This window comes from Acyrthosiphon pisum, chromosome A1 (genome assembly GCF_005508785.2).
Source record: "Acyrthosiphon pisum isolate AL4f chromosome A1, pea_aphid_22Mar2018_4r6ur, whole genome shotgun sequence".
NCBI lineage: Eukaryota > Metazoa > Arthropoda > Insecta > Hemiptera > Aphididae > Acyrthosiphon > Acyrthosiphon pisum.
In genome coordinates this window covers 123,762,254-123,788,045 of record NC_042494.1, presented here as the reverse complement: position 1 = coordinate 123,788,045, position 25,792 = coordinate 123,762,254, and the positions used below count along the sequence as shown (strand labels likewise).

The following is a 25,792-nucleotide window of genomic DNA, read 5'->3' as shown; positions in this document are numbered from 1 at the left end:
ATTGTAAATTTATAAAATAATAAAATGTTCATCACTGATTCACATTTTTATTGATAAATTATTTATGTTTATCAATGACATGACCTAACCTAACCTAACCTAATCAGAATAAGAATTTTGAATTCGGTACGAAAATTCAGTTAATTTTTAACGTTCGCCTTAAAACTATGGAGATTAAAGACTTGAGTTTTAATGATATACAGATCAACTTGAAAAAAGGTAGTCGAGATGCTATCTTATCTTTGTAGATAATTTACTGGGCTTTTAAGGGTTTTTACTTACTATACTGTGGTATATTTATGAAAACCAAGTCAATTTTTTTTGGAGGTCAAAAAATTAACGTTAATGATTTATACTGTAGTAAAACTTTTTTTTAAATCCAAGAAGAAATATAAAAGTTACTAGCCGGGGTGAAAAATGCAAAGAGTTTTTGAGCACTTTGTGCGGTAAATTGGGGTTTTAGTGATAGAACAATGAAATGCAATATTAAGGTCGAGTCCTGTGGTCTCTTTTCACAAGTGGTTTTTTAGGACGGTGAAAAATATAAAGAGCCTTTGAAAAGATTTTTTTTCTTTTCTTTCTTTTACGTTTTCCTCTTTCCTTCTTGTCGCCATAAAAGTTTAAATAGTTACCCTCTACTTTTTTTATCACCTATACTACAAGCATTAAGTCAGTTCACTACGCATCGTTTTATTATTCCTAAACATTTTTTTTAAGTAAAAATAGCTTTATATTTTTTCATATAACAATTAATAATAATCACTAACAATTTCAGCAAAGTAACTTTTGAATTTATGTATAGATTAGATTATTAGGAAAATATTGTTTTTTATATACTTATAAATTATAGTTTTGTGATTTATATTTTTAAAATGTCATTAAATGAAAAAGTAAAAACCTGAAGACATCATAACATTTGTTCTGTAAAGGGTGTTGGTTCGACTAAACTTTTTCTGACTTATACTATCTATATATTGTTTTAATAAAATTAACACGGAACGTCATGTCATTTATTTTATTTTATACGGCAAATGTTAATTATTGTACAACCAAATTGTGAACAACGGCATTACTACCTATAGCTCTGTGCCGAAATTAATACAAATAAGAACTCTTGGTAGGAGGTGCCTATTTTAAATAAACCGAAACTTCATAAAGACATTGGTGAAATTGTAAAAGTCATTCATTCAATTAAATGATTAGTCGTTAGTCATTACATACAATAAATTATTTTCAAGTAGTATTAAATAATATTTGTGCTGTCATAATATTGATAGCCTTTACCTATAAGGTACATAGAAGAAAAGGTATCAACGAAAAAATATTTTTGTTCGTTATACCTAAAATGTCTAAATTAATATATTAAATGTTAATTATTCCCCTCAACTATTATGGCGTGTCATTTGTGCTTGGTGCATTTGGTTGATTAAAATTCAAAATTCTACCAATGATCATGACCTATTATCCATGTAGATTCATACATATTATATACATAATATGTTTGCTAATCACTGATCCCCAAAGGCGATTGCACACAAACTAAATGGATTAATTTTATTTTGAATTCACTTTAAAAAGTAAAGTCTAATAAGTCTAATATTCAATCATTTTAAGGTAAATTAAACATATTTTAATATAATTATTTAGTGGGTATATAGACAGTTTTTAACTATATAATTAAATTAATAGTTACATATAAAATAGATTTCGTTTGACGAATTATATACATTACAAGTTATATCTATATACAGTATTTAGACTTAATTAATTAATAAAGATGATGGATATTAAATCGTCTTTACAAAGAAATTAAAATTTACAAAACTGAAATGGTTTATAGAAACTTAATTGAACATTAAAAAACCAAATAAACGTTTTAGGGGAAATAGACCATTGGTTTTTACATGTAGGTAACTTGGGAGGAAGTTATAATTTTTAATTTTATAACTATAATATAATATATGTATAGTGACATGACATTAAAAAAGCAATTCTAAGTAAATCTTACAAACTTATGTAATTTGGCATAAAAAAATATCAGCTTAGTAAAAATAGTTTTGTAATTATTTTTTTTTGTTGGATAATTGGAATATAAATTGAAAATAATCTCTGGCAAAAGTTCATACCAAAAAAGATAAATTTTATAAAAGAAAAAATTATACTTATTTATATTATATGAAATATTTCCATTGCGATTTTTTTTTTATATGAGCTTTGAGATTTCGACAACCGAATTGCATGTAAGTGCTTATACTATTTTTCCAATTAACTTCGAATGGCAACATGGAAAATAAGTGGATAAACTTTATCACCCTAAAAAAATATTCTCAGAAAAATAAATATCATTGTAGAACCACTATAGAACTATGTGTTACTATAGCATTTTCGATCATCTTAGAGTTTAAAAATATCTAATGACAAAATATGTCTTATTCGTGTCTGTGTTGTATACGAGATGTTAAGATCCTACGTAAGGATTCAATTGATAAATCCGATTATTCTGGTTGATAAAATATTAATGTAAAAACTGTAGTTTACCAATAATATAACCTGGAGAATTTGACATTACAACATTACAATTGTTTACGGGCAAATCGGTTTATGTGTTTTTCGCGAACCAATAAATTGTGTGCGGATTTTCCTCGTAAAATAAAGAGCGTTTTTAAGGGAGCAGTGACGGAGAGGAAGGAGGTCACGGCTGATATAAAAATTTGTCATTTCCGTTTATCCCGGTGGTTTTATGTTTCTGTTTATCAAATTTTATAGTGGTTTTTTTGGCATCGACCAATCAATAATTCATTATTTCTGTACAAACGCCGACGCATAAATCTATAGGATCTGAGGTGTTGTTGGACCCAGAAAAATGGCAACGACATTTTTACGTCCATAAAAATAAAATATAAATACGCATTTTCTTGGGCCTGATATACTTACATACTTCGGTGGTTGTCATATTCGACCCCCAAGTACTTCAGACTTTAAAACGCAAAAAAGGACCGTCGCACAGGTGCGAATATTTGAATGGCCAAGTCCTTAAGGTTCTTGGGTATTGTCCTGTAGGGCGAGTGCGAGCGGGATTATCGACGACGGTGTCCAGGTGTTGTTAAAAGTTCCGAGATTTCTTTCTTTAGCCCGGGGAGAGGTCCAAAGTTTTCTTGGGTCGTAAAAATAATAGCCACCGAGTGTAGGTTTCTTTTTTACATCGGTTTTGACGTTTTTATATTATTATTATTTTTTCTTCGCCCGTTTTATGTACACGAAAGGAAAAAAAACAACAAACAATCGTAAACAAATCCTGCTGGCTGTAATATTCCGAAAAACTTTAAGTTACTATTGTGCGCAAAAAATGTTTGACTCGCACAATGCCACACACACACACACACACACACACACACACACACACACAAACGTCTATATAATATATCTGTAATCTGTGTGATTTTAATTCGTGCAACGCGACCGATATTTGTATAATGCCGTTATAATATTATTAGTGGTCTTTACAGTACATTATGATTTATGACGTATTGTGTAGTATGTTATTTGTATTATTTTGGTTGTTAATGTCTCTCAATAAATTGTAGTTATCTAAATGTTGTGTACAATGATACTATTATATGCATGTGTTTAATTAATGTTTCCTTGAACAATTTTCTTCTTTTTCTCTAGCAGCAATTTAATGTATTTTGAGACTTTCAAACAAACTTTTGTTGTGTGTGTATGTGTGTGCAAGGTATACTACGCGGTGTGTTGCAACAAATAATAAAATGAGATTAAACTCGTCAGACCCTTGTTTATTATCTCATAAATAGAAGACTTTTTCTTCATATTCGCCTACAGCGTATATAACTTCAAAGACCACAATAGACCAGATTGGTATAATAGGTCACGAAAGACTTACCACTCGCTTCTCTCCACTCTTAATCTAAAAAAATATTATAATCAAAACATTGCAATGATAATATTCGGTTACCTGACCTTAATATAAACTATATCACATATTGAGTATATACGTTTTCTTTTTTACAAAACAAATAACTGCGTTTACTAAATTAGGTAGTGTATTATCCCGAATATCTCTAATACCTACGTAAATCACAAATTCACAAATTGTATTCTTTATCAGACTTAGTTAGGTTAGCTTAATTATCGTCATCAATCTTTATATTAATATAATATCAAATATGAAATAGAACCATATTATAACAATATATTTTGTGGAAATATGAATCATAATATAGCAATTTTATTTTTTATATAAATACAAATTACAATTGAATGGAGTGGTTTTAAGTTTTCAACATCCAAAATACCCCACTGGCGTCACTGTGTTAGGTAACACGTATAAATCTATTTTATTCATATCTATATATTTTGTGAAACATTCAATTTGTTCGATCATGACGGATCTATCAAAAAAAAAAGTAAAACATCAGAAATTATTATCATAATATTGTAATAGTTATACAGTTGATAAACGCTTAGATGAAGGTGATGAGGAAAGGATGTCGTTGATAGCGTCCACGGTACATGACATCAGCTGTATATAAGTCAACTTGAAGGTAGACCAAAACCGAAGTTCTTTATTGAATGGTGAGCTCGATTATTTTTTGGTCCTGACAATGAAAATCGGATTCTTTGAAGAAAACCTAAGAATATAGAAACGGAGGAAAAAACGCGGCGGACTTAAGTGGCGAGCGTGCAGGAAGATAGTGGACTACGCCAGTACCTATATATAAGTTTGTAAGTGTTAAACGAAAATACAATGTCCAAAATCGATAAGTGCGTGTTGCTCCGAACACGTATTTTAAACGTTTTTTTCCCAAAAACATTTCGCACTCGTACAGTTACTTTGCCGCACAACGTTTTCTTTAGATCTACTAGAAATGGGCTAGTAAATACCGGACCGCGGTCGGTAATAGGACCAAATCGAATTTGCGTCTCCAATACCGCACAAGAACGCGGATAGACTTAAATGGATTCTAGGCACTATTTTCTTACGGCCACGTTACATTTTTATTTATCGCTTTTATTTTTCCCACTACCGCGCCTTCCCGCCCAAACATATTATTTTCATCCCGCCCACGAAAATTCGCGAAGACGAAATCCATTAAAACCCCCGACGACCGTTTCCTCGAGTTATGTATTACGCACACACACACAACACGAAAACATAATAATTCAACACTACACGATTATTTGTATCGGAGAACCTATATAAGAGCTATTGTTGTAGTAATAAAGGGTTATTATTAAAACAAATATACTTGGTTATACGCGCGTGGTACTGAAATCAATGGGTGCCTAAAGGAGACTAATTTTACAGACGACAATGAGTTGGATGTTTCGTTTTTTTTTTGTACCATAATGCAAACTATTGCAATTATACGCCATACTCAAAACGTTACTGAATTATGAAATATTCGGATGAGTTAATAGTTAATGCTCAATGAATAACTAAACAACGGTTATATTAATCATTAATTTATTAAAAAGTATTTTTTTTTTTAAATGTATGATTAATAATGATGATTTTAAGTTCGTTTTAACAACTTGTACATTTAGCTACTTGACTATACTTGAGTTCCGTAAATATTTTTAGTTTAATTATTTCAAGCCTTTTCATATTTTATCACTCATAGTCATACACATGCTCAATTTAAAATCAATATTATGTTCATATTTTATTTTGGTATCACTTATATTTATACCAAATATAATTAAAATTATGTCATATATTACATAATAAAAAACGTATAACTATGAAAAGTTTAATTCTTCTAATGATATGAATCTTTTTTTTTTACTTAACATAATATCGTATCAAAGGAATATTTTGTGTAAGCTATAGTCAATACTAGTTTTATTATGTTTATTTATGCATCATTATTTAACGTTTTTTCAAAAAACTAACAAATATATTGTTTTATTCGCACAAATTTCTTTCAAAAATTCTAACGTATTTAGATACTAACAATAAAATGTAAATATTATATTATTAGGTAACAATATTTTAGAAAAAAAATATATAATTAAATTAAGTCACATGAGTATTTTTGAATTACAGAATTTAATTACCTATATGTATATAAATTATAAGTTATAAAATGTCTAATTAATATTTTTTTCTTCCGGTAATATAAATCCCCATGAAAAATGTTCTCCAATTAATATCAAAAAATTGTGAATATTAGAAATACTTGAAATACGCAATTCATAACAATGAACTTAAAGAAAAGATTGAAGTGGGGAAAAAATAAAATATTTCAACTCGCGGTCGAAATTTTCAAAAGTTGAACTATATTAAGACTATTATATTATTTAAAGTTGTACCGACTCTTACAACAATTGTAACGAAAACGAATATTTATGCATATATTATTATAATGTACAAAATAATAATATACCTATGTAAAATCTGTATCAGTACCTATAATATAATTAATGCGTATTATTTCTATACGTATCAACAAAGAGAGTTTCGTTTAAAAAATGATTGTCCCTTAACCCTTTAATGCCAATGATAATAGAATAATTTTTTTATTGAAATTTGCATATTATTCTAAAAGAAACACAAGATTTATCATTTGTTTTTAAAATGCATGTTCATTTAATTCCAAATAACAGAAAATCGTTTTTTGTTGTACTTTGCATATTCTATAGAAACACAAAACTTATCACACGTTTTTACATAAGACCATCTACAGTCGACATGATATATTAAACTGAGAAAACGATTTTACTGTTATCCTATTTTAATATTTTATGACTTATGAGATATCTGATGACTTTTATGGTATCTACGATGATAAAATTAAAGTGAAATAGTTTGTATTGATTTATCTATAAATGGCCGGTATCATGCAAGAATCGACTATATTATCCAATAGGTAATAGTCTGATTGAAGGAATAAAACTATACATACCTAACCTAATATTTTTGGGACCTAACATAAGGATACACAACATTAACTATTACCACCATTTTGAAAGTCACAAATGATAAAAATTTAAATAAAGAAATAAGTAATAATACAATTATATTAATGGTCAAAATATTTTATGTGATTTCTGAAAAGTTTCACAGCCGTCTTACTGTTTTCTTAAGAGCACTGCAGCCAAAATATAAACAGGCTGTAATTATTTCCAATAGAATACATTATATTGGATAAGAAATACCAATAACGCAGTTACTTTAAACTCGGCAGTTAATATATTATTATATTATTAAATTATGCGCATGGTTGAAATATACATAGTTATTACATATTATTACTCATTGCATATATACTCACTCTTCATCAAGTATATTTTGATGATAAATACAAATATTTTAGCGTAAGTGGAGTCTGCAATAATAATCAAGTATACAAGGTACACAACATTGATATCTGAGATATTACAGAATATAATAACCATATCTTGTTTCTCAGCCTTTTTTATATCTAGTGTTAAAAATCTGAGCCTAATAACCTGTATATTTAAATCATGATTTTTAACCTAACCCAACAAGGCATGCTAATTGCTCAAACCCATTTTTTCCTTTATTATTGAATTTATTAAAAGTGCCAAAGAAGAAGAAGAAGTAAATCAAAATGTTCAAAAAGTAATATCCTCTTATTAATCTACATTAAACAACGGGGGGCTTCTCATTTGAAAAACATAAGTTTGTATCACCACAGTACACTCTTTGAGTAGGTAGCACAAAAAATCTCAAGAATTTATAATTGTGGTTTTTAAGACGTATGTTTAAAAACATATTGAACCCCCCCCCTCTTTAATGTAGATTAATAAAAGGATATTAATTCTTATTGAACATTTTGATCTTCTTCTTCTTCTTCTTCTTCTTCTTCTTTGCCGTTTTAAAAGCCATTAAAGCACATCACCGCAACAACCACTCGTCTCCATCGATTTCGTTACTTTACCAATTATACAATCTCAATTTCTAGTTCTACTAAGTCCTTGTCCACTTTATCTTTTCGTTTTTGTCTAGAACATCCTCTAGGCCTTTTTGTGCTTGGTTTCCATTCTGTAATCTGTTCAATTATTTTTCCTGATTTCCACACGTGTCCAGCTCAGCTTAATCAACCACTTTTTAAAACACCATTAGTAGTCGCTGATCCATACCTCTCCATATTCTCCTTCGTTGTTAATTTTGAGTCCATAGATTTTTCTTAATATCTTCCATTCGAGCTAATATGAGTTCAATCGACTTTGTTGTGGCTTACCGCTTACGTACCACAGGCATATTGGTCATAGACATAAGGGCTATTGGTCTCACTAGAACTTTGTAAAGTGTTATTATTGACTTCCACGATAGAAGCTTTGATTTAAATAAGGATACTTTTAAAAAATAGCATTTTTATGTACATAGTTAAAATGTTTAATGGATATAGTTTCTCAGTTATTAAAATGCTTATGATAAGGATAATAGTCCTTAAGAAAGATTTAAAAGAAATATAAAATATTTTGATATATATTATTATATATTATATTATTCATTATACTTTCTACATTTTTTAAAGTCATAAAATATATTCATGGATTAATATTAGTTACTACATTTTTACAAAATCAGCATAGCTACTATATATTACAAACCTAGTACCGTTAACTTATTATCCTTAGTAGGATAAAGTATAAAATTAAATAACTCAAAAACGACTCGTTCGAATTTTGATTTTGATACGTCATAGTTATTAGAAAAAATATCTAAAAAATATATCTAGTAAATAATTTACAGTAAAAATGGAGATTCTAATTTGGAAAAAGAAGAAGTTTATATTACACTGAAAACTTATTAAGGAGTATAAAAAAATCTCAAGAATTTAAAAAATATGGTCTTTACGTATAGGTATATAATATATAAATTATAAAATTCAATACTAAAGAAAAAAAGTTGCAATGACTATGCTTGTTGGATCACTCTGTATATTGTTGAAATATTCAGGTAATTTCACATATGTTCGGAATTTATCATCAGATTGCGTTATTGAAGAAAAAAGGGGTGAGTATTTTTGGTGAATCACTCTTTGTGTGATGCACATTGCGTATTATTGGTAATGTGATTGATAGCTATACAGTATTTACCTGTAGGGTGTTATTCCCATACAAATGCGTACGTCATTAAATTAATTACTTATGATATTCACATTATGATTAAAGTATGAATAAGTAAATAAGCTGTTGAACTTTAAAAAAAAAATGTATAATAAATATTTATTATCATTGGTGTTCACCATCATGTTATAATAATAATAATAATATTTGTAACTACTGACGATGATAAAATATTACACGAATGAATCAAAGAATGTTTAATTTATACAGTTGAGTATATTTTGTGTTTTATTAAAAATTAAAAACTAAATAATAAATTTAAAACTTTAGTTTTACTAACACTTTTCAAAGAGTATCTGTATCGAGTTTTTTTTATCGAGTACCGAGGGGTATCCTTCTTTCAATATCCATTAACGTTAATTATTCTTTTTATACTGCAGTTATGATAAAATATTCGATTATTATTAAAATTGAAATAAAACGTTTAATTTAATACAATGTTATTGAATTGGATTAACATTCAACGTATATGCACAATATTTCAAGTATCTACGTAAATGTAATCAAAATTGTATAATTTGTATTATTTTACTTTAAAGTACACTATTGATATATGTTTATATATATTGTATACATAAAGGTATATAATAAGGTACCTATTGGTGTATTGTATTTATTACAATTAAATTTTTACAAAACATCAAAAAATCTTAATGTTAAATTCTTGTAATATGATCAAATTATAATATTATTACAATATAATATTTAATATTGTCTTCGGAGTGGCCAAATAATAATATTATTGTATTGAGTAATGAGTGTGAAATAAGAACATTTATAACAATATTTACAATAATAATTTTGGATTTTGGATGTAAACGATTGGAAAGCGAAAAACAAGGTTTTTGAAATTATTTAGTTGAGTCTTATAAATAAATTTCCTTCCACGTAATTATTCCAAACATCTTACACCAAAACTTTAATCAAACGTAAGCGAACTTCAAATATATTTCACCTAATGTACCTGTATAATGTATTCCATATAGTACATTCCTTAATCATATTCCAACTTGAAACATTGATTCTCCATCAGTATAATTAAAAAAGATTTTAAAGTTAGCATTAGTTATTTCGGGTACTATGCTACCATTTTATTAGCTTCCAATTTTTATTCATCCAATACCTAATAGGAAAATACATGCGTCTTTGCTAATATTGACTATGATACAAATTATATTTTATTTTACTGATTAGGTATACCTAATATAATATAATATATCCTTGTGTTTTTGATACTTACAATTAACCTAATTTTTTGAGTTTATACATTTATTTTTTTAATGTTGCCTTGGTAACTTAAATATGTTACTATGTTAAAGGTTGATAATAATTTTCAATTAATAATTTCAGTTGACAACTACTATAAAATTCAAATGCTGATATTGTTGATGGTCAATACATTTTAATTTTTCGTTAATTTTTTTTAGTAAAAAGTATGTTCTATTCATTTTTTAATAATGTTTTATTGAATCCAACAAGGATAAATAGTTATAAAATAATATAAAATAATTCTAGTTTAAAACTTGTATAGCAAATATAGTAAATGCCATAGGTTTCATATATATTACGAGAAAAGTACATCTACAGAGACGATGACTTAGCACTCTGGTAATTGAATTTCTATAAATAAATATAATGACTAAATAACGCTAGGTTATCCGATTTGGTCTGGATCTTTAATATTTCATTCAAATCATATAACCGGATAATAATTTAAGTAGTAATCATTAAAGACATGTACAAACGATAACGATTAACGATAGAGTTGTTGTTAGTTTTTAGTTACTTAACTTTTAGAACGTATGACCATAAACAATTTAATTTATTTACATTACAGCATTATTAAACTTAGTTAAATTGGATTTTGATATAGTTTAATGTTGAAATATGATTTCAAATGTTGTAAAATAAAAATAAATAAACACAGAGTTGAAATTGTTTGACTATAATTTATAAAAAAAAAAAAAATATGTCCCAGAAATCGATCCAAAACATTCAGCACCAGACATACTCTTGTAAAATAGTTGTGTTCATTTATTTTTCACTGTGTACGTCGAAAGCCGTTTTTATTGTCGCTGTGAAATAAAATTACTTAACGGTTTACTAAACTTGGATAAAAAAAAATTTAACAAATGTTTAAGATGCTCGTGACTCGTGAGTGGCAAAACTAAAATTAAATGTCTTACTTTTGATCGGTTAATTGTTATAATATAAAATTGTGTACAAAAACACGTACTTATTAACATATTATTTTATTTTCAGAAATCTGTTTCAATGAAAATTTTAGTCACAACTCACGAAAACATATAAGGTGATAAAAAAACTAATATAATATATAGTTTATGGTCGTTGGTTTTAATGATAATATTAATATACATTGTGCACTTATACATTTGAATAAATAGAATGTATGTTCATAAGACTGGCGCGAATCGATAATCATTTTAAATAGATTTTGTATATTGTATATGCTTTAGTATAATATACTAAGCACATACTAAAAATGTTTAACAATAATTTCTATCATCACTATCAAAGTTACATTTTATAACTGTGTCGAAAAAATTATGATATTATGTACAATTAAAATGTATAAAAATTAAAAAGAAGTTGCCTTTATTATTAATTTACTAGAATAATTTAATTATATTATAATCACCAATTAGTGAAATTCTATATAGCTTTTCTTTTAAATCGTATCATCCTGACAGCTTTAAAATGCTAGCATTTATAATAATAATAATCATTTTAAGTTATGCACATTATAATATACTGCTGGTGTTAATATTATGTTAATTTCCCGTGCACCAATCATCATTCCAATTGCCAATTATTTATACTCTATTTAATTAAACTTATAAAGTATAATTCACTTGTAACATAAAATCAATTATACTATATTACATAAGTTCTCATTGAGTAATAATTATTTAAATACCGTTTCAAAAATATTCAACTTGAAAAGTTAATTTTTTTATGGATTTTATTGTTTTACAAACAACTTATATAATAATACGCATACGTTTTTTTGAAACGAAAAAGCCACAGGAAGAGCTCATTAGCAGCATGATATTATATACATTATAAATATTGTAGTTTATTGATTGCCTACAAAATTATGTGCAGTGTAGGATTAATATTATGTTATGTTAGGTGGTACAGCGTACACGAAAGTCTTCAATTATAAAAAAAAAAAAAACGGAAGAAAATACATATTTTTGTTAAAAAAAAACTCGTACGACGCAACGTAATTTAAATGTATATAATTTATTTATTTATTTATTTTTATTTATTTAAATTAATTATTATTAATAAATATAAATAATTTATATAATAATTTATTTAATATTTTAATGTTATTAATGTGTTATTAATATTATAGTAATCATATCTTCTACAATCAGCTGCATACGTTCCCATATCTAGTCCTAGCCAACAAATATTATTTTTCGGACGACAAGTAATGGGATTCACAGAGGCACTATCCACAAATATACTGGTTAAGAACAGATAAGTAATTTATTAATCCCTGGTTAGGTCATATTATTATTGTGGTACAGATATAATGACAACCTGTTACTGGCTTTTAGTGTGGTATAATATAATATCCTCGCAGATACAGTTACACTTAATGAGGCTATTCTAGATAACGCATTGAATAATAAATTGATTTATCCCAAAATCAATTCTCTGGTTATTTTAGAAAACGTTATTTATATTTTTAATTTTATACCCCTTGACTCCAGAGTTCTATAGGGACACAATAATGTTCTACAATCGTTTGAAGCGTCGGTTGCACAACACGTGTTTTAAATTTTAGTTGCACATTACATTAGGTAATAGGTATTATACATTATAGTTATTTATACATATACCTGCATAAACCAGCGAACAGATTAATATCATTTTTAATGCGTCTTTTGACTCGCCGGAGAGTTGAAATAATATATTGTCGTTATTATTATTATTATTATAATATTATTACATACGATCGCGAGACGTTTTCTTACGCGTCATAAAATATGCTAATCGTGCACAACGCGCCTGTGTAAATCAAACAGTGTGAAAACTTTTCCGAGTGTGACGATATAGAAATTATTCACGTGAGGGATCCACGGGTGGCCACGGTAGTATTTGTTTTGATTATTGCCTGAAATAAATCTGTTTAAAATGATGGTTAGGTGTGATAAGGTTGTCGCTAGCGGGTTTGTATTAGGATGAAAAAACGTATAAAATGGGGTTAAAAAAACGTTGTGGGGTGCTTATATAACTCCACGGGGTTGCGTAACACTTCACAACACGTACCGAGCACACCTTTTTTTCTTAAATAAATGTAGTACCTATGGCGAACCGAAAAAACCACACACGAAAAAAAAACAAATTTAACTTTCCCCTTTTACATAATATATTATTATTATAAATGTCCACGAGATATGAGCACTGTTCTCGAACAATGAGACTCCCGGCCCATTCTAGAGAGAAATAAAGAAAAACTATTTTTTTTCTTTTAAAATACAACCGTATCAAATATTATTTTAAGCGAAATCAATAAGCTCAAGTCCCCGCAGTCGCTGCATACAAACGATCGGTATTATGTTATTCTTCTTATTATATTATACACACAGGGTGATTCACCAAGCATGCTCACAGCCTTTTTTTTCAATAATTCAGTTGATATACTTGATTTGTATACTAAGGATATTAGCTCCATGATAATGAGTTTGGAAAATATGGGGCTATGATTGTGATTTGAAGGTTTTGGCGATTTACATTGATCGCTATCATCATTAATGATTTATAAAAATGGTCCAAGTATAATAAACATACTATATTCAATATTACAGCTACTTACTTTATATTTTTGTAAAACTATTTTTAAAAATAGTTGATCCACTAAATAATTTAGAGTCTAACAGAGGGGTTCTCTTTTTGAAAACAGAAGTTTGTATCACTACGGGATACTCTTTAAGCAGAAGAAAAAAATCTCAATAATTTAAAAATAATAATATGATCTTTTAGTATATTTATATAAATTCTAAAAATCGGTTTTTCAATAACTACATTATTGAGGAAAAAATGGGATGATCATGATTTGTGAATCACTCTGTATATATATCGTAAAGTAGTATCGTACGAACGTGTATTGAGATGAAATAAAAAATAGTTGAAATTGCCTACCACAATAATATAATATTATAATTTTATACAATGTGCACACACGCCAAATACGATATCACCGACATTATTACTTCCACCAGTCACTATATGTAATATCATACAGCTGCTGCTGTGTGGATGTATAATATAATAATAATAATACCAACAAATAGCAATAAAATAGTATATTATCGTGTGTATACTTACTACGAGAGTTACGATTAACGCGTTGAAATCTCGCGTGCCGCACACCATGTCGTCGTCGTCGTCGCACCGTTCTTCGAGAGGTCACTGCGCGATCGAGTGATCGTTTATTTCGTCGGATTTATAGTAAGACAAACGACGGTTCAATCATCCGGGATTTTCCAACGCACTCCTGAAATCGGTAACATTTTCAGATTAATAATATAAGCGCGAATAAGCCTTCTTGCTAAGAGCACGCAATCATATATATGTGGACAATAATAAAAGAATGGATGTAGGGTCATGTTATGGTCGTATGCTTAAGGCAAGTGAGCCTCTGCGGGTTTGGCGGAAAACTGAATTATCAATGCGTCCAATTCAAAAAAACGTTTTAAAATTCAATCGCAAAAAAATGCTGTAGGTGTCTTATCCATTTTTCTACATTATATCTATATGTAGGTTGTGGGTATCTAGGTTTGTACTTTGAAGTTTGTACCTACATCATGTGTGATGCTTATAACGTGAATATTACTTAACAATATTCGATCGTTAAGTAGGTTACGTTTTAATTTTAATTAAGTAATTAATGAGCTTAAGCTGAGTTTAATTTATTAACACCCTTTTTAATATGGTAAGTAATTATTTCAAGTACAGTACCTGCATTTCAAAAAGGTATTTCAAGTACCTACAACTTACGAGTGTAAATAATTTTAAACGTCATATTATAGTACCTACCTACATACTTTTTGAGGTTTCTATGGTTTAAAAAGTAAATTCAATAAAAACTTTTTGCATTTTAATAACATTCATTATTAATGCATTGTCTACGAATTACAATAGTGAATAGATACTCACTACCTTAAATACAAACGGAAATCATTGTACAACTATGCTTTGAAATTTTCCATTATTCGTGTTTATGTATGAATACTATTGTTTCTAGTTGTTCCATTTGAAGAATAATTTTTAAAAAAGTACCTATTTGGTTGTACATATTTCTATTATAGTTAAAAAATGCGGTAAAATTTTATGACATAAATAATAACAGACTAATAGTTTAAAAGTGTAAGTGACAAATTATTTACTAATAATTAGTAAATACATGGGCAATAAAATAATATAGTTAATTATATAATGTGTCTGGCAAATGATTAATAACAATATTCAGTTATTGTATTAATGACTTATGCTGTAAACTATTAAAACTCTAATTTTTTGAACATGAAGTATTCAATTGTATTATACAATATTCTTGTTTCAATTTAATTTCAATCTTCAAAATAAATTCTGAAATAGTGCAGTATTGTTAACATTGAATTTGTACTATATATTAATAAATGCTCGATGTTATTAAAATACGCTACACTTTTGACACTGAAACATTATCATTTATCACAAATTAATGTTAATTTCGTAATGTTACGTCTCGCACGTTTCGCATCAAGATGAACACAATGATATCATAGATAGGAGATATCAGGTAGGTACCTAAAAAAAATAATACTGGTAATTAAAACTGAAATTGAAATCGGAAAATATAAAAACTGGTATTCAAAACCAAAAATAAAATTAGAAAAAATGAATACCGATATCCGAAACTGAAATCGTAACAGGAAAAAATATTATCGGTTTCAAGCCCTGCAGGTTATTTATTTGTAAATTATAAATTATTCAAGCCACAGACAGATTATACAATCGGCATTACATAGTGTGAAGTATGGGTAATGCAATGTAAATATCTATAAATATGTAATTAAATACATTAAGTTGCATTACATTTTTTTCCCATAAAGCTGGTATAAACTTTTGAAATCATTATAAATATAGGGATGAGAACATAATGATTTCAGTATATATTATTATATTATACATATTAAATAATTATAAACTACCATAGGTACAGTATATAATAGTATTTTAATAAATTATAATAAATAATACATTACAATTATTTGAGATTCTACTGTCGTCTATGAGCTCAGACACATCTAGAAATGTAATATCTATTTTAATTTTCAGTGTAGGTACATTAGATGTAATAAAATCATTTAATTTGTGGACATTTAATAAAATAATTTAGTTTAAATCACTTTATCACTGTTTAAGTTGACAGTATAGACTGATACCTACGTCTTAGTGTTGAGAGCACGTCTTAATACGGCTTACGGACAGTAAAATAATTTAATTTCGGTCATTTTCTCGGAACCTATATGATATAAAATGGTAATTATTACCAACATCGGTATTTTTTTTAAATTATTTTTTTTTTACTTCGAGAAATTACCCAACCATTTCTTATTAATAATAAACCTTCAAATAATTAAATATTAGTACACCGACATGTAAACTATGAATATAACTCTCCGTATATTTGTGTTAATAACGTTTCTATATAACCTTAATTCGATGTACTTACACCTCTAAGTTATTACTTTTCTACATTATTTTTAGGGTACCTGCCTATATTATAATAGTGTCCAAGGTGCTCTGGTAAAACTTAACAACCTTAATATATTAGACAGGTGTAGCACAGTCGGGGAGGACTAATAATTAACGATTTAGTTTATCCGGTGAAGGTTTTCTATTCCTTATTGAAATACCTATATTAATCCGCAGCTGGTGGTCGAACATTGTGATAATTGGTTTTATCAATAACAACAAACGCATATTCGATTCATGTGACTATTAATTATGCATATTATTATAATGTTTAGTTGATACACTTCTACATTACGGTTTAAAAGATGAATACTAATAATTCAATCCAACTCGCGTTGATGTGTAAATATTCCGATATTTGATTTAATGATTTATTTTAACGAAACATAATAATATTATATAGTTTTTCTTCTGATGTCTGCAGCAGTGAGGTGCCAAAAAGTGTCAAGCTCATAAATAATAGTATTTTATCGATCATTTTAATAATAGTATTATGTGACGTGTAATCTGCATGAAATAATAATAATTTTCGTAGCTTATAAAATGCAATGGATGTTGTACAATTTGCGTGATAATGAGTATGTACTTACGTCTGCTTGCGTATTATGTATTCATCGTTTTCCGTGTAATATGATAAACATTTTTATATTTTTTTTATTTTAATGCACTTTTAATAATTTATAACGTCATGTGTTTCATGTTTTTTTTTTTTATGAATACGAGATGATATGACAGTATTACATTAATGAATCATAGATTTTTATATCAACTGACTTTATTGCTAACTGTATACCGACTTATTATCCATTACGGTATAGACGATTTGAGTTGAAGGTATCGTATATTTTATTAATTGCGTTTATGACACTGCGTGTTTCAATTTAATTTAAATGCTTTCGTTTGAAAAGTACATTTAAAAATAAATGAAGTTTTCTGACAAATATGTATAGTGTTTCGAATAAATTATACAGTGTTCAAGATTCTCTGTATAGCAATCTGCAGTTTTAAATTATTATTATATTTTTTTTTCAGTTTTTTATAATAATTACGCGAATAAACAAAAGAGAATAAAAGATGGCTACAAAATTAAAACAATACGTCCATTATTCCCTAGTATTCTCTATATGTTGACCGATATTCCTGTTGAAAATGTTATACATTATTGTGGTGGTAAGATAGGGAGTTTTTAGACGAGACGTAAATACAAATTCAAAGGAAGAGGAGAATACGGAGAACGGAATCGAGAAGACAGCGAAGAAGAGAGCTAATAATAATTCTGTCCGGCCAAAGTCATCGGTTCATTCTGATCACGTCCACTTGTTTGCGTAGTGAGCTATGACTTAAGTATACGAGAAGAAAAAAACCCTTGCGGAGGATGCAAATTTATTTAAATTGAACGACAGACCCGAACGGGTCAGGGATTATGCGGTTCAAGACCAGCCAGGAGAGTCCGAAAATTGGTATGGTAAAGAACTTTTGCAATGTTGACATTTGACAATTTTAAATAAAGGACAATTTCTTATATTTGTTTGGTCAAAATAAGAACGCATGTTCAAAAAAAAATTCTATAGTCTTCATTAACACAAATATAAAATTTATATTATGAGTTATGAATAATGATCAGTATTCTAGTAGGCATTTAAGACAACTATAAATGTCAAATAAACTATATGTTATTTAGACAATACTACATTAAATATTATTAGCTATGAACTCTGAAATGAATAGTTTATAATAATTTCTTCTTTCTGTATAGACTTACAATAAAAAAATGTTTTATTCAAATCATAATTAAAGATTTTATTAGGCGTGTACAATTTTTATATTAATACCCATAAATTATATAAATATGTAATATTATGTACGAGGCTTAAATATTTTAAAATCGATCAAAAAATCACCAATTAGGAACTCTTGAAAGTATTTTAAGCCGTGTTTACGTGATGCCACTTACAATATTTCGATAAATACGTATACAACAAGAACCCCTACTGTGGTTGTAATATTACAAAAAAATCACTTTTTGTATAATAATTTATTGTAATAGTCGGTATTACTTTTTAATGAACATGTTTTATAAGAGCTATTTTTTTAAGTTATTATAACTAACGGTCAGATAGCTTTAGTTTTTTTATATGAAAGAGTTGAAAAATAAATCTTTTTAAATGATTTAAAAAATTCTTTGGAGTAAAAATGATTAAGCAGAGATGAATAATTTTGTAGAATCTAACTTCATGCAGCATAAATTATATAATAAGTAATAACAGAATAATATAATAATCTTAGTTCTTCTTCAATATTGCCATTTAAAACTTATTAGTAATGATTGTTATAGGTTAGGTTAAAATAGTTCTGGTACAGCCGTACAGACAACAACTCAGCTGTACCTACTCTGCGTACTCAGAAACCGCATAATATGGAACTGCGTTATATAGTTAATATTTAAGTTCCACGATTTGCCATTAAAATACAGTATTTTAATTAATTGTTTCACATATAACAAGTCGAAAGTTCGATTCGTAAAGATTTGATATAGGTTCCTGAGTCATCGGCCACGTCTACGATTAATAGAAAACACTTATAGCCTCACGTCCAAGACATGTAAACTTAGACTTTTTTTTAAAAAAATTTTTCTGAAAATATATATGTCTTCGGACGGCGTACATTATCTAGGGCGTGTAGGGACGCGAATTGCATACGTATTTTTCACTTCTGAGATTTCACCGTGTATATATAGTTTATTCAGTAAAATAATACGCCCTAACAATGGCCGTTTTATTCTCGTCTTGCAGCAGCAGCAGGATGTCCCAATCAATTTCTTTTTGCCTCACTCGACCAACCCTTGAACACACTCGAACTCGGCCGCACGCACCCGGGTCACACACACATTCGCACTCGCATATTATACATTTATGCATTCGTATGAGATAGGTCCGGTGATCTCGATTGCCTCCACCACCCTTATACAACACACATATATATATATATATACATGTAGCCGACCGACCGCTACGGACGACCGACAACATGCGCTGTCGACGACCCTGCTGTCCCCGCGTCGAGTATTATAGAAAACTTGGCCGGCAGTCGCGGGAGAAGTGCCTTCGGGATGGGTATATGATTGTATATGAATAGAGGCTAAAATAAACGCGTGTATTGTGTCTATAGTTTCGCATTGTTTTCTAGTGATTCTGCAGTTTGGAACTGCTGGCCCGGACGATTTTCCATTAAAAATAGTTTTGCAGGACGACAGCATAATATATATAACAAAATAATATTATATCTGACAACTGCGTGGCGCTCACAAAACCCCGAAACTACTACTACTATTACTACTACTACTACTACAACTACTATTACTACTACTTTCTGTTTCTACTACTTTTTTTTTTTATCTTTAAATCGCTGGACCTGAACTTTTACTACTATTATACTACTATTATTATAACTATTACTATCACTATACTATAATACGTCTACAACATTACTACAGGTTAGACCTCGGAAAAAGCGTTTTAAATATTATGAAGTACCTTAAAATTAACTTTTCGTTCATTATCTAAATGGTAGTTTCTTAATTGTTATTTCTCTGCGGCCCAAATAGCGAGCAAAAATAACGGTTTATACAACAAATAGTTAATTTTTGATATTCACTTTTGTAATAATATTTTCCTATTATAATATGATATGAAATTTGAAGAAAAATTAACATCTAAAATAAAGACCACCGTACAAAGTATGAACAAAATTCAAGTTTCGAATTATTAATTATTAAATTAATGAAATAAGTTCTTTCGAACAATCGTTCTTTCCGCGTTCTACTACTGCAACAACTATGCTTATTACAACAACTACTACTACAGCCAACGCTGCAGCCACTTTACCCATAGTGGAGACCACTAGCTGTCACACATTTGTTATTGTTGCCGAGGAATTAACGGACTCACGGTGCATAGTTTATATATAGTGCCATGGACATCCGTCTTCGAGTTTTGGCGAAAACCGTTAATTATTTATGTTGGCCAACGTTGGCGCTTAACGTATCGATCCGGTTTCTCGTCCCTGTCCAACCAACACAAAAGTTACTCTTTCGACGACTCGACTCGGGTCAAATACAAATCACCGTTAATTAATTTCTCCTTTCAGGTGTACGCTAACCTAACCTACCCATACACTACCCACTCACTGATATTATGTCACCATGATCAAACGGTAAACGCATATTATATAATTCACTTGCTTGGATTTTTAAAACTTTTTTAACACTGTACGCGTACAGTGTTCGTAAAACTATTACATATTGTCATATTGACGCGCATTGCAAACTAAAATTATTACAAAAACTCTTTCTAAAATTTGGTTTTAACCCGTTAAACATTAACTAATTAACTAATTAATTTAATGCTCAATGTTTTCCAAGCTTTTTGTTACAGCAGTTATGTAGTATTTTTTATACAGAATTTTTTTTATCTTATTATTTGCGCAACTTTTACCCTATGAAACGTTTCTGAAACAAACAATATAGACGATTTGTCTATTTGTATAATATCGTATTATTTATGTGTAAAAAGTTTAGCTTCAGAGAATAAATTCGTGACGAGATAATAATATAATCGGTGTGCTGTTAAAGGATTTTTAGTAGCAATTATATAGTATGATGTCCTTTTTAGGTGATTGCGGAAAGTTTATCACTCGAGAAGATGCCGACAAATGACAGTAGGTACCTACGGTAAGAATCAGCTTGAGTACGGACTACATATCGTGTAAGACTTCCTTCGTAATAAACCCTAAAAACACAATGATTCAAATGTATTCAGCACATACAAATCAATCCCCCAAAAATAAACTGTATACGTCAAATTTACGAGATCGATAACAATATAATATGTTTCAAGTTATTGCCAATTTCTAGAAATTTTAATGTAATAATATTACTACGTAAATCAAGTACGAGCGAATCACAAGTATTTTTTGAGTGTTCATAATTAATAATTATTAAATTAAACTATACGTGCATTTCATTCCACGGCTGTTTGACCAAAGTACTCGAGTCGATCAATTAAATCGTATAGGTATTTTATTAATGCATATTAGGAATTTTCGTCTACTTCAAACCAAAAATAAACAGACAGCTTTTTCCCCCGTATGTTTGAATTTGTAATTTGTTAAAAACATGACATAAAGTACCGAGGTCCGTAAATTGATTAATTAATTAATGTATGCTGTAGTTCAAATGTTGTTTTTAAATAGATCTACAGTAATAATAGCTAATAAATAAAAGTATAGTATCTAATAATTATTATTGTTTAGGGTTTGTTATTTGATATAAATTCTACTTAGAATTAGTTTAATTTCAACTTTATACGACAGTTAAACATAATAAAGTAAATTCTGTAAACGATATTTAAACTTAAAAATATTCATTTTTTGCGTTCGTTTTGCAAATAGTAATGGCATTGTTTTCTTAAATATTCGAGACCATGATGTTAAGTGGTATAATGATACAATTGTAAATTCCAAAATTTTAAGCAAATAAGGTCAACATAATTTAAAATATAATATTATCAATATTATCATATTAAAACAAATTTTTTTTTTTATGTAATATTATTTTTATCTTAATAAACCTATATTTACGATAATTTGCGTTAATTTTACAATTTTTCGTGGAATTTCGTAAAGTATCGACAATATTGCAATCGCCCAGTATTTACCGGTATAAATAATTACCGAGCTCACTTATCTATGCCTTCGCTAGTGTGTCAATATTTTCAAAAATATATGTCTCTTTTAATAATATAGTAAACATATATTATGATTATTTCCACTAGATTGACGCGCGCTGTTCCGTTTTAACGAGGTATATACCTACAGACGGCGCGAACGCATGTGCAACAAGCGTATAATATGATTATGCTATAGAGGTCTAGATCTCGCGACATCTCCGCGATCTCGTATTATTATAATAAACGAGATCTTACATAGTATAGCTGATGATATATTATCTAAGAGACCGATTTCGTCGAACGAAGTGGTAGATTTATAAGTGCATCGCTGCAGCAGATAGACTGCGCACAGCGGGGGGTGCAGGCAAACTCGCACACATAATATAGGTACGCATAATAATAATAATAATAATAATATAATATGGTTGAAAAGGCTTCTTCTGTATAATATCGGGTTTGGCAGTCGAACCGTGTAATTTGTTAGCCACGCTCCGGGCTGCGGCACTGCAGCCTACGGTGATGTTGCTGAATTTCCGATATTACGCCGTTTGGCACCGTAATATAGTCTCAGACGACCGCGGTGCGACATTACTTGAATAGCATATTAGATTCTCGATAATCTCCACTGGGGGGGGGGGGGGGGGGGTTAGTGGGGGTGGGTGACTCGGTGGATGTACCGTCGTCGTCGCATAGTTGTATCTGAGTATCGGTTGAAAAACACCTCTTTGCGTATATATACAGGTATATACTCCAAGCGAATAAGGTACCCGTAAACGTATATAATATATTATATATAATAATATGTGCGGGCTTACACTATTTACCTCCATATGCGCGTGAGTGTGTGTGCGGGCAACACATATCATTCGGAATTTGGCCGTGGTCCAAGTGGACCGAATGCGGGTCGACGACATACGCGTAGGTACTATATATTATTATATATAGGTGTCGGGGGGGGGGGGGGGGGGCGCAGAGACGGCCTACCCTCTTACGGTCGCGGAGTCGAGAGCGGTCGAGAAGAAGAAGAAGAAAAGCAAAAACCACCCGAACAGTAGCAGCAGCAATCTTACTAATGCAAAGCCATCCCCCGCCCCGACTCACGGCTACAGCTTCATCCCTCCGGCGCCCGGGGATGGTCTTGGAAACGCCTGCTCATATATGTTTATATATATATATATATGTATATTATATACATCCCGGTTGATAAACTTTTCATTATTTGCGTTATGCGGTTTGTTTTCGGTTTTATAGTGTGTCGTTTTCGCGGCCAAAACGCTCTATGAAACTATTGCCATTTCATCTCGTCTGGCCGCCGACCGACGTTCTCGCAGACAATCCAGTTAACGCGTTGATTCTCCGAAAGTTACGCATTTATACGCTACCACTATTATATACACTATATACCGCCACTATTACCACTGCTTACCACTACTACCGCTGCTTCTATTGTACTGATGTACTTACTATATATATATATATACTTATACTACTACTTCTATACTGATTCGGCTATAACACTGACCGAGCTATATTATGAGAAACACGACGCGCTACAGCAATTATTAACGATTCGGGATTCTGTTTTACTGGCGCTAAACTTTTTGGGATATTCTAACGTTGGCCGAAATTAACTGAAAACTTATTTAATGCCACTTCGGCGTCAACTTTTAAATTTCAACCATATATATATATATATATATATGTACATTAAAAACATTTAAAAGTATTTTTTTTTTTTAGTTAAGCTATACGATTATCGTGCGTCTGGTGCCAAACGTATGAACTTGGGGAACATTTCATAATGAACAGTAATCAAACGAAATGCTTTATTACAATTTTACAAACCGTGTTCATTCGAGAGGCAAACAGTTTCTCCAAACTTATAAGATTTTTCGAGCTAGTTTATATCTTTGAGTACCTACATTAAATGGGGGTGATTATGATTAGTGGTTATTAATCGCACCCACTGCAGACATCGGTTCAATGTTCTCATCAGTACGATGGCGTGTTATCAAATATTTATACACGGTCGTGGTACGAAATAAAATTATAGTCACACAAAAACTACATTATATTGTTGTTTATTTTAGTACTAGGATAGTTCTACTATAGTAGGATTCAATACTTATATTTACCTATATATAAAATATAATGTTTAATATTTGTTATCAATAAAAAAATGCACTGTATATTATAATAGTTACTAAGACATTATAAAATTAGGTAGGTACTAGAATTGATTAAATATATTTATAATAATATATCTTTAATCAATGGTACATACTAGGTATAGTATTTATTCGGTCAAACGACAAAAATCGGTCTATGACCTGCTCCAGATGATCAAAACAAAAAAGGTGGGTAAGTGGATGTCGCTCTGCTGTACAGTAGGTTACAAGTGGGTCACTGTAAAATGGTATTAAATTTGAATTCAATGATATAATATCATTGTATAAGAAAAACGATTCTGAGCGGAGACGGTATGTCAGTCTAGATATTAGACATACATATTATAGGTATATACTTATCTATAGTATTATTAATAATTTTCAAATTAATCATATCACAATATCCATTAGGTAACGCGTTATACATCAACAACAAACCGTGGTACTATCATAGATATATAATAGTATACTTTAGAAGTTTCAAGTACCCACGAATAATATTATACAATCACAACAAAATAACTAAAATAGTTATTCCAAGTTTTTTAATATGTAATTTCGTCCAAATTTGAACTTAAAATGACTATAAAAATAAACTGTGCTAATGTATTTCTTAGAATTTTTGGTAACAGAGTTAAATATTTACGTGGAATCTTGTTTTAAATTTTCAATCCTTAGATATAAAAGTTGAACATTTTATAAATTTTTAACTACAAAATAATTATTCAATTTTAAATTTGATAAATTTTGTCAACATTTTAACTTCAAATGCTTATAAAAATAAATTGTGCCTATGTATTTTTAATATTTTTCAACTGATATTGTAACAATATATCAGGAGCTTTGTATTAAATTTTTACACTTTTTGGCCCAACAGATAAAACTTTATTGATATTTATAGAAAAAAAAACTAAAAAAATTGAAAACTGAAAATGTCCGTAAACAGCTCAAAAAGAGTCAAAATATTTTCAAAATTGTATGGTGTATAGGAAATGCTAA

At 29.2% G+C, this 25,792-nt stretch overlaps 1 protein-coding gene across 4 annotated transcripts in view; it reads right to left on the bottom strand.

Moving 5' to 3' along the window:
- LOC100169530 (ADAMTS-like protein 1) overlaps window positions 1-25,792 on the bottom strand; it is a 228,026-nt gene that overhangs the window by 139,955 nt on the left and 62,279 nt on the right. For all 4 annotated transcript variants that reach the window (XM_001949080.5, XM_008186382.3, XM_008186381.3 and 1 more), the window contains exon 2: window positions 14,485-14,653. In XM_001949080.5, the coding sequence (XP_001949115.2) occupies window positions 14,485-14,532 (48 nt within the window). In that variant the 5' untranslated portion in view covers window positions 14,533-14,653. The remainder of the gene's footprint in view (window positions 1-14,484; window positions 14,654-25,792) is intronic.